This window comes from Etheostoma cragini, chromosome 1 (assembly GCF_013103735.1).
Source record: "Etheostoma cragini isolate CJK2018 chromosome 1, CSU_Ecrag_1.0, whole genome shotgun sequence".
NCBI classification, from domain to species: domain Eukaryota; kingdom Metazoa; phylum Chordata; class Actinopteri; order Perciformes; family Percidae; genus Etheostoma; species Etheostoma cragini.
The window spans coordinates 33,979,795-33,992,344 of NC_048407.1; the positions used below are offsets into that span (position 1 = coordinate 33,979,795).

The following is a 12,550-nucleotide window of genomic DNA, read 5'->3' on the forward strand; positions in this document are numbered from 1 at the left end:
AAGGGTTAATAGTTCAGCTGAAATATCATCCATGCCTTACTACTTCAAAATCTATGGACTTCAGCAAAAGTGACAACATCATCATCATCAGACTAAGTAATAAAATCACTCAAAATATTTACATAATTTTTAAAAAAAGATCCAAATAGTGTTAAAGGCCAGGTTTTTTTGTTATTTTTGGTATTTGATGTTTTTTTACCTCAATTCGGTGATGACGTTACGTTAGGGAGAGTAGAATCAGCCTAGCAATGAACTATGGCAACTATCATGAGAGAGGTGGAAAGGCCAGCACCCATTTAATTTGGAACCTACCAGACGTGAGAGGGCAAATGAAGAATTGTGGAAGTCTCCTGGTGAGTTGCTTTCATTTAGCAACGCAGCAATGCCAGCGCAGCAGTGCATACAATAATGACTGTTTGTTTTTTTACTTTCAGTGAATAGCACCGAGTGAAAGTCAACATTTTCTTTCTATCTAGTGACAGTGATCATGTCGTTAGTTCAGATCAGTACTAGTAATCTAGATCTAGGAATAGAAGACATAATGCTCTCTCCTTTTTTATCTGACAGACACGCAGAATTTTAAAATACATCCATATGAAAGCTTTTAAAGGAGAGAGCAGGTTGGGTCACACACAGACAGAAGAACAAACAAATAGCTGCAGCAAAATCAGTCTTTCAATCTTTGCAATGCCGCAAAGATTGTCGTCTGGCAGTACTCGCGACCTGCGAGGAGGCGAGGGCCCGTTCATTGCTACTTGCAGCTTTAATTGTTATTATTATTATTCGTTGTCTGCAGCGCCGGCTCAAGTTCCCTTAAGCTGGAATGAGCTAGAAAAATCTAATTAGGGAATTAACTGATAATTGTGTGCATGTCCTGCTGTAGAAATATGAACCCAATCTGCCACCTGGTGGCGCTGTAATTAATGCTTCAAAATGCAAAATTTGAAAGGCCACGCCCCCTATACCGTAAGTCCAATTAACTTGAAATTTCTAACACAGGTTCAACTTAATGTTTTTTACAAAAAAGCCTCTAGGACAATTAAGGTCCGCCTAGAAATTCTTTCTGCCATTTTGAATATTTTGAAAACACATTTTTGAGATCTCCTCCTACACTGTAGCTCCGATTACCACCACATTTTTAGTGAATCATCAACGGATCAAGCTTATTACAATTTTTATAAAACATGCCCATATCTCAATTGATTTTTAAGTTATTGACCAGTGAACTTCAAAAAGTGGCATGGCTCTGGACATAAATTAACACGAATCAGCAACTGTAAGTCCAATCATCTCAAATCTCACAGGGTGTGTTCAGATATGTGCCCCAGATATGCACCACTAGTACCCTAACCATTAAACTCACAAGATATGTTCAGATAAGGGCCCCAGATATACCCAGACACTTTTATATGCATACACCACTAAGAGGCGCTGCAAGCGCAAGATAGGTGAGTGTCATTACACACATTTTACTATAAATCACATAGTCATTGTCCGATCATCACAAATCTCTCAGGATATGTCCTCATAAGTACAAAACAAACAAACAAACTGCAGGTTACATAGCGCAAATCAGGCTATGTATGACTATAAAAATAATATTTGTCCAGTCAACACAAAACTTCCAAGAAATGTATACATAATGACCTCAAACATACACTGCAAGTCCCATTCAAATTTACCACTAGGGGGCGCTTTACCTGCACAATAACTGGACTTGGAATGACGCAAATCAAGGTTTGTGCTTGAAATCGCAGCTTGCAGCTTTAATTAGCAATTGTTGTTGTGTTGTCATTTGTTTTTTGTCACATTGCTGCTAGCTAGACTGTGCTACATATCATACTGAATAGAAAATAAATGTTTTTAACAAATCAGTTGTAGGCATTTTATACAAAGTGCACTGTTTGTCCAATCGTTACAAAGCTTGCATTTTTCTTTTAAGTTTGTGTATTTTAAGAGACAAGGATCACAGACTAGCCTGGGTGTAAACACAGACATCTCTAATGATGACATTAGGACAGATGAATCAGTGACAAAAAGGAAAAGAAACAGGAAATATCAACATGTTTTCTGATGCTGAATATTTATTGCAGTAAATGGAAAAGCTTGCAGTGGTTCCAGTTGAAGCAGACTGATTCAAATGCTGCTTTTCAGGTTCTTTCTCTCTGAACTATTAGACATTGACTGCACACACGTAGGGCTTCTTATCAGAACAGTTCACATCGTTCCAGAGTCCCCAGTCTGAAAGAAACATGTTAATCAGTGTCAGTAGGAAGCACATCCTGTATAGGGTTTGTTGATCTTCATAGTCTGGAGAAGTTTTAAATGTTCCCAACTTTCAATCACTCAAAGAAATAGATTAATCATATTCCATGAGTAGGAAAGATCGTATGCAGTTAAAAATGAGGGTTCTTTTCTTCCTTCATACCTCTCTACTTTGACCTGTTTGTTGTGCTGCTTAAATAATTATACTCATTTGTCATAGTGTGCCCCTCTTATCTTGTCTGAGGTAAAATTAACAGATAAAGTAATTCATTTCATATAACCTACTACCTCTCCTACTAAAACATTTATTTACTTACCCCAATAGTTCATCTCAACGCAGTACTCGCTTCTCCTATAATTGTCCGGCTGGCCACCAGCCCATCTCTTGTAATCAAACTTAGTGTCATCCGTCCAAAACCACATAGGACGTCCAAGATTCTAAAATGACAAACAGAAAACAAATGATTGCCTGAGGTTGACTACTTTGCCACATGGCCAGTTATCATCAGATTAACTTTCAACTCCGTCACCAATTACCTGCTTACAACTACCAATGTTTATTTGTTGGCTGATAGGTTTGAACTGTACATATTCTCAACTATTAAAGGTAGGACATGTTTTTTCTAATGAAAGAGTGTATATGTAGAACTTTTTGAATGTGACGTTTTTGCAAATAAGGATCTTTTCTCAATCAACTTTCCTGGGTAAATAAAGGTTAAATAAATGAATAATTTATAGGGCTTTATGAAGAGAAACATTCACTGATTACCGTAAAAAAGGCTCCGATCCAGTAGTGAGCTTTTCCGGTGGTGGCTCTGTACATGGCACATTGGACTTGAGACAGCTCATCGTCATTGTGAATCGATACCAGATAGCCGTTTGGGAACTTTGTACAGGCTTTCTAAAATAAAAACAAATCAGGAGAATTAGCAGAGGTAAATTAGTTTACCTCTGCGGTAGTTTACCTCTGAGGAGACAGAAAACACATGACCACATTCATAAAATCTTGAATCTTAAATTGGAGAACAATACTTGCAAAACAGTTGGAGTTGAAATTAGGCTTTATATCTTAAAGAAAAACATTCTCTTTTAAACGTTCTTATGATTTTTTTTCTTTTACCGTTACACATCACAATTGAAGATTTTGCATTTTAGCTTTTCTATTCTTCCAAAAAGTACATTTCACCTTTCATTATTACATTCCCAAACAAATAACAACGTATGACATTTTACTTTGTTATTGTTCTTTTAATGTTAAATACTGGGTCAGATGACCTTGCATAGCTGTACCTCAGTAATCAGAATATACTTATAGAATATACTATTAAATGTCACATTTCACTAAACATTAGTTTTCTCAAGTCCTCTTTCCTCATATCTTTTGCTGAACTGGAAAAAGACTGAACAGCATGAAGTCACATTTACTGTCTGCAGTCATATTTGTCTGTTTCATCACCTCTGCCGCAAAAAAGCTCAAATTTGGATTATTGAAGAAAGCCTTCACACAGCGGTTGTTACCCATCTGGAACCAGCCTTCACCGAGGTTCTTGTTTCTACACGGTGTGGCCGGATATTTGGTCTTACACATTTCTGCAGGATCCCCTGTATCACAGAAAGAAGACATCTTTTGTTCCTGTTGTCTGTGTAGACTGATTATTTAGTGACTGTGTGTTCCTACCGGCTGCCGAGTCCGACATGAACATCAGCACCACCAGAAGAAGGATGGCAGTAACCACAACAGGACGCATGGTTCAGGCTCTCACAGCACTCTGCAACTGGAATATAATCTAACGACACACAGGAATGTAAATGTGCTGTATTTATATAGCGCTTTTCTAGTCTTAACAACTACTCAAAGCGCTTTTACATCATACAGGAAACATTCATCATTCACACACATTCATACACTGTGGCCGAGGCTGCCGTACAAGGTGCCACCTGCTCATCAGATAAACACTCACACACATTCACCCGCCGCATGTCCTCAGAAGTCTTTTAGTTGATTCAAAGTCCAAGTGGTTTTTGGTTTTTATGCCTGATGAAGAGAGAGCAGCTCAAAGTTTTGAGATCCTTCAACGGAAATTTGAAACCTTTAAATGTCCTTTTCTGTTCTATTGAAACACAGAGAGACAAACGGGACTCACCTCAGGTGAAGTAGTGGAGTAGTCTCGTTCCTTGTTCCTCGTCCGTCTGGATGTCAGTCTGATCTCTGCCTCAGTTAAATATCCACAGCTGATGCCCTGAATACATGTGATTTAACTGATCAAACAGTGTGATGAAAACCAAGTGCCAAAACATTACAAAACATTTTAATTCAACACAAGTCAATAAGCCCCGGGTCAAGGTGGAACTTAATGGTGAGACCAAACATGAGAGTGTCTGTGAGTATGCTCAGGGATTATTTGATTTTACTCCCAACCGTAATCTTAAAGGTATACAAAGATACAGGTTTCCTCCTCTCCCTGAGAAGATTTGGAACTTCTGCAGCATTTTGAATCACCCTTGGAAGATTTAAGAAATTATATTGTTTCTTTTAATACTAATTAACTAATATGGGAAAAACAGGGCAGCAAATTTTCTGACACTGGGAGAACGTTTTTTTTAAATGATTGTTGGCAGCTCGACAGTCAAACCTGCGTAAAGATACACAGCAGCACCTCGTTTCCCACAATTTATTGGAATAGACTGTTGATCTTTCGGTTGCCTCTCATTATGAAATTAGTTTGCTGGAGGTATCCTCCTCACCCTAAAGGGTTTGCAGAGATGTACTTGTTGAACCTGTGTTCATCCTCAGAAGTTCTGAATCCCCTTTAGAAGAAGACAGAAATAAAATTTAGATCTGCGAGCAGTTATGACAGGTGGACAAACCTCCTTGCAGCAGTCATCCCCGATGACCCGGGTTATGTGCGAGTCGTTGGTGGTTTTGGATCAATGACACTAAATTTAATTAAAATAGATGGGCTGGTGTTATTTTTTACTGCATATGATCTTTTCTACTCATAGAATATGATTAATCGATTTGTGTAATTGAGAGTTGAGAACATTTAAAACTTCTCCAGACCATGAAGACCAAAAAACCCTAAACAGGATGTGCTTCCTGCGGACACTGATTAACATGTTTCTTTCAGACTGGGGACTCTGGAACAATGTGAGCTTAGAGGAGAAGCCCTAAGTGTGTGCAGTGAAAGTCTAGTAGTTCAGAGAGAACCTGAAGAGCAGCATTTGGACCAGTCTGCTTCAACTGGAACCACTGCAATCTTTTACATTTACTGCAATAAATATTCAGCATCAGAAAACATGTTGATGTTTCCTGTTTCCTTTTCCTGCCACTGATCCATCTCCTCATGTCATCATAAGGGATGTCTGTATTGACAACCAGAGCTAGTTTGTGATTGTCTCTAAAAAGGCCTGAAATGCTAACTCTTGTTCTAAAAATACTACTAAAGATCCAGCATGTCAGTTTGCAGAAAAATATCAAAATATAGTCAAAAGCAGCGATTTGCAAGTTCAAACCTTTTTTCTCAACAGCAACTTCAACGTAATTTCACATATTCTGTCCAACGTAATTATAACATATCCTGCAAGCTTAGTAATGATTGGACAAACAGTGCACTTTGTTTAAAATGCCTATTCCTTTTTTTCACTGATCCATCTGTCCTAATGTCATCATTAGGGATGTCTGTACTTACACCCAGGCTAGTTTGTGATCCTTGTCTCTTAAAATACACAAACTAAAAAGAAAAATGCTTACTGTTGTTCTTAAATTTTACTAAAGATCCAGCATGTTAATTTGCAGAAACATATCAAAATAAAGTCACAAGCGGCGATTTGCAGGTTCAAACTTTAACGTTATTTCACAAATGTGGTCCAATGTCATTATAAAACATATCTTGCAAGCTTTATGACGATTAGACAAAAAGGGCACTTTGTTTAAAAGGCCTACAACTGATTTGTAAAAAAACATTAATTTTCAATTCAGTGTGATATTTAACTTACTCCAGCTCCCGGCAATGTGAGAATAGCAGATGAAAACCCAAATACAATTTCTAATTAAAGCTGAAAGCTACGATTCCAAGCTCAAACCTTGATTTGCGTAATTTTGCGTCCAGTTATTGTGAATTTAAAGCGCCCCCTATTTGTCAATTTGCAATGTAATCGTGAGTTCATTTTGTAGACCTTTCCTGGAAGGTTTGTGTTGATTAGACAAACATTTAGTCATTAAAAGCCTGGTTTGCGCTTTATCACCTGTGAGTTATGTGATGATTAGCCTTGCTGATTTGTGTTCATTTATGTCCAAAGCCATGCCACTTTTCAAAGTTAATTGGTCAATAACTTGAAAAGTAAATGGGATATGGAAATGTTTTATACAAATTGTAATAAGCTCCATTGATGATTCATTGAAAATGTGGTGCCAATCGGAGCTAAGGTGTAGGAGGAGATGTCAGAAATGTGCTTTAAAAAAAAAATCAAAATGGCGTAATGATTTTCAAAGGCTAACTTTTTAGCAGCGGTTTTCCACTGCGTGGTATCTACTCCACTCGCCTTGACTCTACTCTACTTGCCTTTTTTTGGTTTTCCATTACTAAAAAAAGTCCCTGGGACCTGCCACCAGGTACTTTTTTTAGTACCACCTCAGTCGAGGTTCCAAGCAAGCTGAGGCGTTCCCAAAAAGTGACGTGGAAACCTGCAGACTTCTGGTTGGTTGGATCACTGCGTTTTTAGCAAACAAGAGTGCGGAGTATGTGTCCAAAACGAACGGGACATTTACAAAAAATCTAGCCAGACACCAACAGATTATCTACTCTCAGCACTATTCTCACTTTTCAACTGTTCAATATTAAGGGCTATTAGGTGCTTTATGTCATTTCCAATATTGCACACTGTTGCTTTAAAAAAACAAGACAACATATCAAAGAAAAGTTTTTATTTAGCTTATTAAGTAGCGCATCAAACCCTCCCGGACATCCCGGACATTTCTTCTGGCTGCGGCGAGTAGCCGACGTGCTGTTGTGAGTCGCTTTGAAAATTACATCATCACGCGTAGCTATGGTGACCAGCCACGCTGAGGCGTTACTCATTTTGTAATGGAAAACGGACGCAGAATGCGTCAATTCGAGTAGAGGCGAGTTAAGTCGAGTCGAGCTGTTACCGGCAGTGGGAAAATGCCATAAGTTGCACCTGTGTGAGAATTTTTTTGTCATTTGGGGGCGTGGCCTTTCAAAGTTAAGCATTTTGAAGATGTGATTACAGCAACACCATGTGGCCAATTGGGTTCATATGTCTATAGAAGCACAAGCCCACCATTATCAGTTATTCCACCAAGTTTCATGTTTCTAGCTAATTCCACCTTACAGGAATTTGAGCCTGTGCGGCAGACAACAAATAATAATAATAATTATAATAATAATAATAATAATTAAAGCTGCAAGCAGCGATGACTGGGCCCTTGCCTCCTCGCTGGTCGGGCATACTGGCAGACGCCAATCTTTGCGGCAGTGCATGTGCGCGACAGACACTGCAAAGCCAAATCCTGATTTTGCTGCAGCTATCTGTTTGTGTGCTTCTATCTGCGTGTGACCCAACCTACTCTTTCCTTAAAAAACTTCAGTGTGGATGTATTTTAGAATTTTTCGTTTCTGTCAAATAAAAGGAGAGAGCATGATGTCTTCTATTCCTAGATCTAGATAAGTTTAACAGTACTAATCTGAACTGACGACATGATCACTGTCACTAGATAGAAAGGAAACGTTGACTTTCACTCGTTGCTATTCACCAACGGTAAAAAAGTCATATTGTATGCACTGCTGCGCTGGTACTGCTACGTCGCTTAATGAGAGCAACTCACCAGGAGACTTCCTCAATTCTTAATTTGCCCTCTCACGTCTTACAGGTTCGAAATAACAGGGCTGCTGGCCTTTCTACCTCTTCCTCATCCAACTCAGTCGCCAGTGTTCTAGTACAATGTTACGTCAACCCTTGAGGTAAAACAAATTGAGAAAAAAAAAAGTGAATAATAAAAATGACAAAAAACGGGCCTTTAACACTATTTGGAGGTATTGTTAAAATAATTTACACATCTTGAGTGATTTTTATACGCAGTGGTTGTTAACCTGCAGGTTATGAAAGGGGCGTGGTCTGTGTACATGGGTGTGGATAGAGTATAGGGGGAGGATCAATGTCACATGTAGACCACTCATTCTATGTTTCATGTAAATCTGAATACTTACCTAGATGCATCTGTTCCTGTTTCAACAGCCACCTACATAAAGTTGGTCCTCTATAACTTGCGCCTTGTGTTAACTATCAAAACTCTTTTGAAAGCTTTTTGTCACGAGGGTCCACCGAGTCTATATCCAAGTTTTCGTGCAGATTGGACTCACAGCCCAGGAGGAGTTAGACAAAGATTGTTTTCCATATAACAGATAAAACATATATATTAAAAAAAAAGTCTAACAGCGCCATCTAATGGACGATTTACTCAAGATTTGGCATGGATGCTCAAACCACATTCTGTGCGGAAAAACTGTGTGATGTTTGGTTGCAGACGGAATAAATTTTGGCCAGATCCGCAACTTCCTCTTTTAATAGCCTTAACAGGAAGTTGGTCCTCTGTAACTTGCACATTTTTTGCATCAAAATTCTTTGGATAACTTTTTGTCATGAGTGTCAACAGATACTACCTGCAACGACTCAAGAAGATAGAAATCACGGTTTAGGAGGAGTTGAAAGAATGTAAAACACATGAAAATAAATAAAGTCAAAATGTCCGTCCGATTTGGAAATGGAAATATGTCTGCAATGATTAAAGCAATACGCGTATTAAATCTGTTGAAGATCAGTTTAACGATGTCCAAGCTAAGGCCTGCCACGCATTAGGGTGCGCTATGAAGCCCGTTTACAGTTATGGGCCATATCACTGAAGAGTCTCGCAAAGCACCCCAGTGTTTATGTGAGTGCCAATGTTTTGTGAGTTTTCGTATATATTGAGGCCGTCAAAAATTGTGCCAAAGAGACAAAAAACAGGCTAAAACAAATTAGGGGGCGCTATAGAGCAAACACATCACTCTCAAGCCTAAATGTTTATTCAGATGAAGAAATTTCATATTCTGCACATGGCTGCAAGATTTAGAGCCTTTTCGTGGATCCTAAAGTCCTCATACAAGTCAAAGTAAAATTTGAAATTTCACACGAAAATCGCCATATCGTAAATTTGTAAAATTTCGTGATTTTTTCAAAGAAATAGCTTGATAAAGTTCCAGATGATACACATGTTCCCTCAGAAGATTCTATGATAAATTATAACATTTGTTGAATTCAGGGTGCACGAGATGGGGGCGCTATGGAGCCGCCGTCAACGCCCAAGACCGATCACTACAGAATTTTGTGATTTTTTTATTCCCTGACTCAGCTTATTTTTTTAAAGCATTTCTGGCCTCGGCATGCAGTTCTTCTACATAATTCATGTGTTGTGTGTTGATGAGGAATCTGCTTGAGGCACCTCTCATCCACCTCAATCATCAACCTCTCACCTCTTCACAGTACAGATGTGAACTGGCTGAGGGCTTTAACTACAAATGTTGAAGTTATGGAGTGAAAGGGATAAGCTGCCGTACATCTAGTTGACTAACACATAACAGTTACAATGTGAGCAAAACCTGATTTTGACCGGTGAAGCGGACCCACACAGTCAATAATGAAATGTTCAAATGTCTGACCCACTGCAAGAATTGAATCTAAAGACCAGGTCTAAGGGTTTGATTGGATCAAAACTAGAATGCAAAAGTAACTAAACCCAAAATCCAAACATGTCAAGCAACTTTGAGGGAGAGAGATGGCCAATGACTGCCCTATTGGTCCGCATGAGACGGGACGGATGACATGGGATGCTCTAGGCTGCAGCCATACACTCCTGGACAGTTTGTTGAATTCAGGGTTCACGTTAGGGACCGCTATAGGGCCCCCTGTCAATGCCCTAGACAAATCACTACAGAATTTTGTGATCTTTCATGGTCAGACATGTGTGCAAGTTTTTGTGAGTTTTCCCGCATGCTAAGACCCTGAAAATTGAGAGAGTTGGGAGAAGTGCAGAATAATAATCCTTACAAAAACAATAGGTTCCTTGCGCTTTAGTGTTCAGGTCCTAATAACTTAAACAGACAAACTTCACGGTTTGAACCCTAAGTAAAGCTGCAAGCAGCATTGGACGAGCCCTTGATCCAATGCTTTGTAATAATCCTTACAAAAACAATAGGTTCCTTGCGCTTCAGTGCTCGGGCCCTAATAACTAAAACTGACAAACATTAAAGGGTTTTACTGCTTTGTGGTTTGAACCCTAATTAAAGCTGCAAGCAACATTGAACGGGCCCTCGCTCCTCTTCGTGCATTGGGGTTACTGGTGGGCGCCGATTCAACCCTGCATTCGCTCAACCGTCGTGTAGGGCGTGGGGCAAACCGTCATCAATGAAAATCTCTGTTGAGTTCAATGTTATCTCATGAGCCCACGATAAAAGGTCAATCAGTTATGAAAGGGGCTTAACCATAGGCGGCAGGCCAAACAATAACCATGAAAAGGGAACTTTACTAGTACATTGATACCACACGCAATGGTCTATATCAAATGGGTAATTAATTCGGAATGGGGCGTGGTCTTAGTATTGGGGGTGGACTAATCATGATCAATGACAAAGAAACTCTCTTCTGAGTTCAATAACTCACACATGACTGTACAGTAAACGTTTTAATCTAGCATTACTGCATTTCTCCTTTCCAAACGGGGCCACGCCTGCTTTTGCCTGACTCAGCTGATTTTTTAAAAAGTATTTTGGGCCTCTGCATGCAGCTCTTCTACATAATCCTTCTAACCTGGCTTAGCATTGCACACTTTACCCTATAAATAGAGGCTCAGTCAGCTTAAATGACCCAAAGAAATCATCTTTAAATGAAATAAATTACTTTGGGACTTTGCACTCCGGTTACATATACAAACATGTGCATACTACATTTTTTATTTGAATCACTTTAAAAGTCTTTAATTTGCACACCTTGATGGAGATATTAAAAAAATAAAAAGCAAATATTAGAGTCTAAAAGACAAGGTGCGCACAGCTGTTTCTGTTTCTAGTCTCAGTCTGATGAAGCACAGTCGGATGGTGCTGGTGGTGTCTTTGCAACACCCAGGAAGCTACAAGATGACTGCCCAACGCCACAATAACAGTCGAATTAACCCGTTTTCCTATATCAATGTTCTTTTCAATTCCCCAAAATAACATGACTGATTCCACCCAGTGCTCTTTGCCATGTACAAATCTCTACTTCAGTAATTTTGGGGCGTCTTATTCAATTTTATATTGTATATTATATTATAAGTGTTTTTGAAATAGTTTTGAGTAAAAGCTGACATATTCCAGTCTGTGATTATCATCAACATCCATTCCTTTAATTTTAGTCTAAATAATTCCTAATTTCTGCTTTTCTAACTCAAACATTAGGTATGATTTCCTGTATGTGTAAATAATTTTCCTATAAACTAGGTTTATTGACCGTGAACCAAATAACTGTTAGACTAAAGTTAGTAAGTTAGTGCTAGTGTTAAACATCATAATATCACTCAAAATATTTACATAATTTTTAAAAATGTCTCCAAATAGTGATAAAGACCAGTTTTTTTGTCCTTTTTGGTATTTGATGTTTTTTTACCTCAATCCGGTGATGACGTCACGTTGGGGAGAGTATACTCAGCCTAATACTAGAACTATAGCAATTGACATGGATGAGGAAGAGAGGGAAAGGCCAGCAGCCGTGTAATTTAGAACTTGTCAGACGTGAGCGGGCAAATAAAGAATTGAGGAAGTCTCCTGGTGAGGTACTCTCATTTAGCAACGCAGCAGTGCCAGCACAGCAGTGCATACAATAATGACTGTTTGGTTGTTTACTTTCAGTGAATAACACCGACTGATGGTCAACATTTTCTTTCTATCTAGTGACAGTGATCATGTCGTTAGTTCAGATTAGTACTGGTAAACTTATCTAGATCTAGGAATAGAAGACTTAATGCTCTCTCCTTCTTATCTGACAGAAATGCAGAATTTTAAAATACATCCATATGAAAGCTTTTAAAGGAGAGAGCAGGTTGGGTCACACGCAGACAGAAGAACAAACAAATAGCTGTAGCAAAATCATTCTTTCCATCTTTGCAGTGCCGCAAAGATTTATTTGTTTTATACACAAATGCGTGCCAAAGCCATCATGAACAGCGCCACATTATTAAATTTGCAGATGATTCGGT

At 38.8% G+C, this 12,550-nt stretch overlaps 1 protein-coding gene and 2 long non-coding RNA genes across 24 annotated transcripts in view; 1 reads left to right on the plus strand and 2 right to left on the minus strand.

Annotated features, from left to right (window-relative positions):
- Positions 1 to 12,550, minus strand: part of LOC117941766 (galactose-specific lectin nattectin-like) — a 66,903-nt gene that overhangs the window by 4,333 nt on the left and 50,020 nt on the right. For 4 of the 22 annotated variants that reach the window (XM_034866892.1, XM_034866883.1, XM_034867010.1 and 1 more), the window contains exon 3: positions 3,748 to 3,867. In XM_034866892.1, the coding sequence (XP_034722783.1) occupies positions 3,748 to 3,867 (120 nt within the window). Of the gene's footprint in view, positions 1 to 3,717; positions 3,868 to 3,943; positions 4,053 to 4,409; positions 4,547 to 12,550 lie in introns of those variants that run through there. The other 18 variants (XM_034866985.1, XM_034866978.1, XM_034866970.1 and 15 more) reach the window with 11 other exon arrangements.
- On the plus strand, positions 149 to 12,030 carry LOC117942088. The gene is made up of 3 exons (XR_004656069.1): positions 149 to 162; positions 10,293 to 10,301; positions 11,926 to 12,030. It is a non-coding gene; the product is annotated as an uncharacterized LOC117942088 (long non-coding RNA).
- Positions 2,065 to 2,683, minus strand: LOC117941980. Its single transcript, XR_004656024.1, has 2 exons — positions 2,583 to 2,683; positions 2,065 to 2,241 (listed from the first exon to the last, which is right to left on the minus strand). It is a non-coding gene; the product is annotated as an uncharacterized LOC117941980 (long non-coding RNA).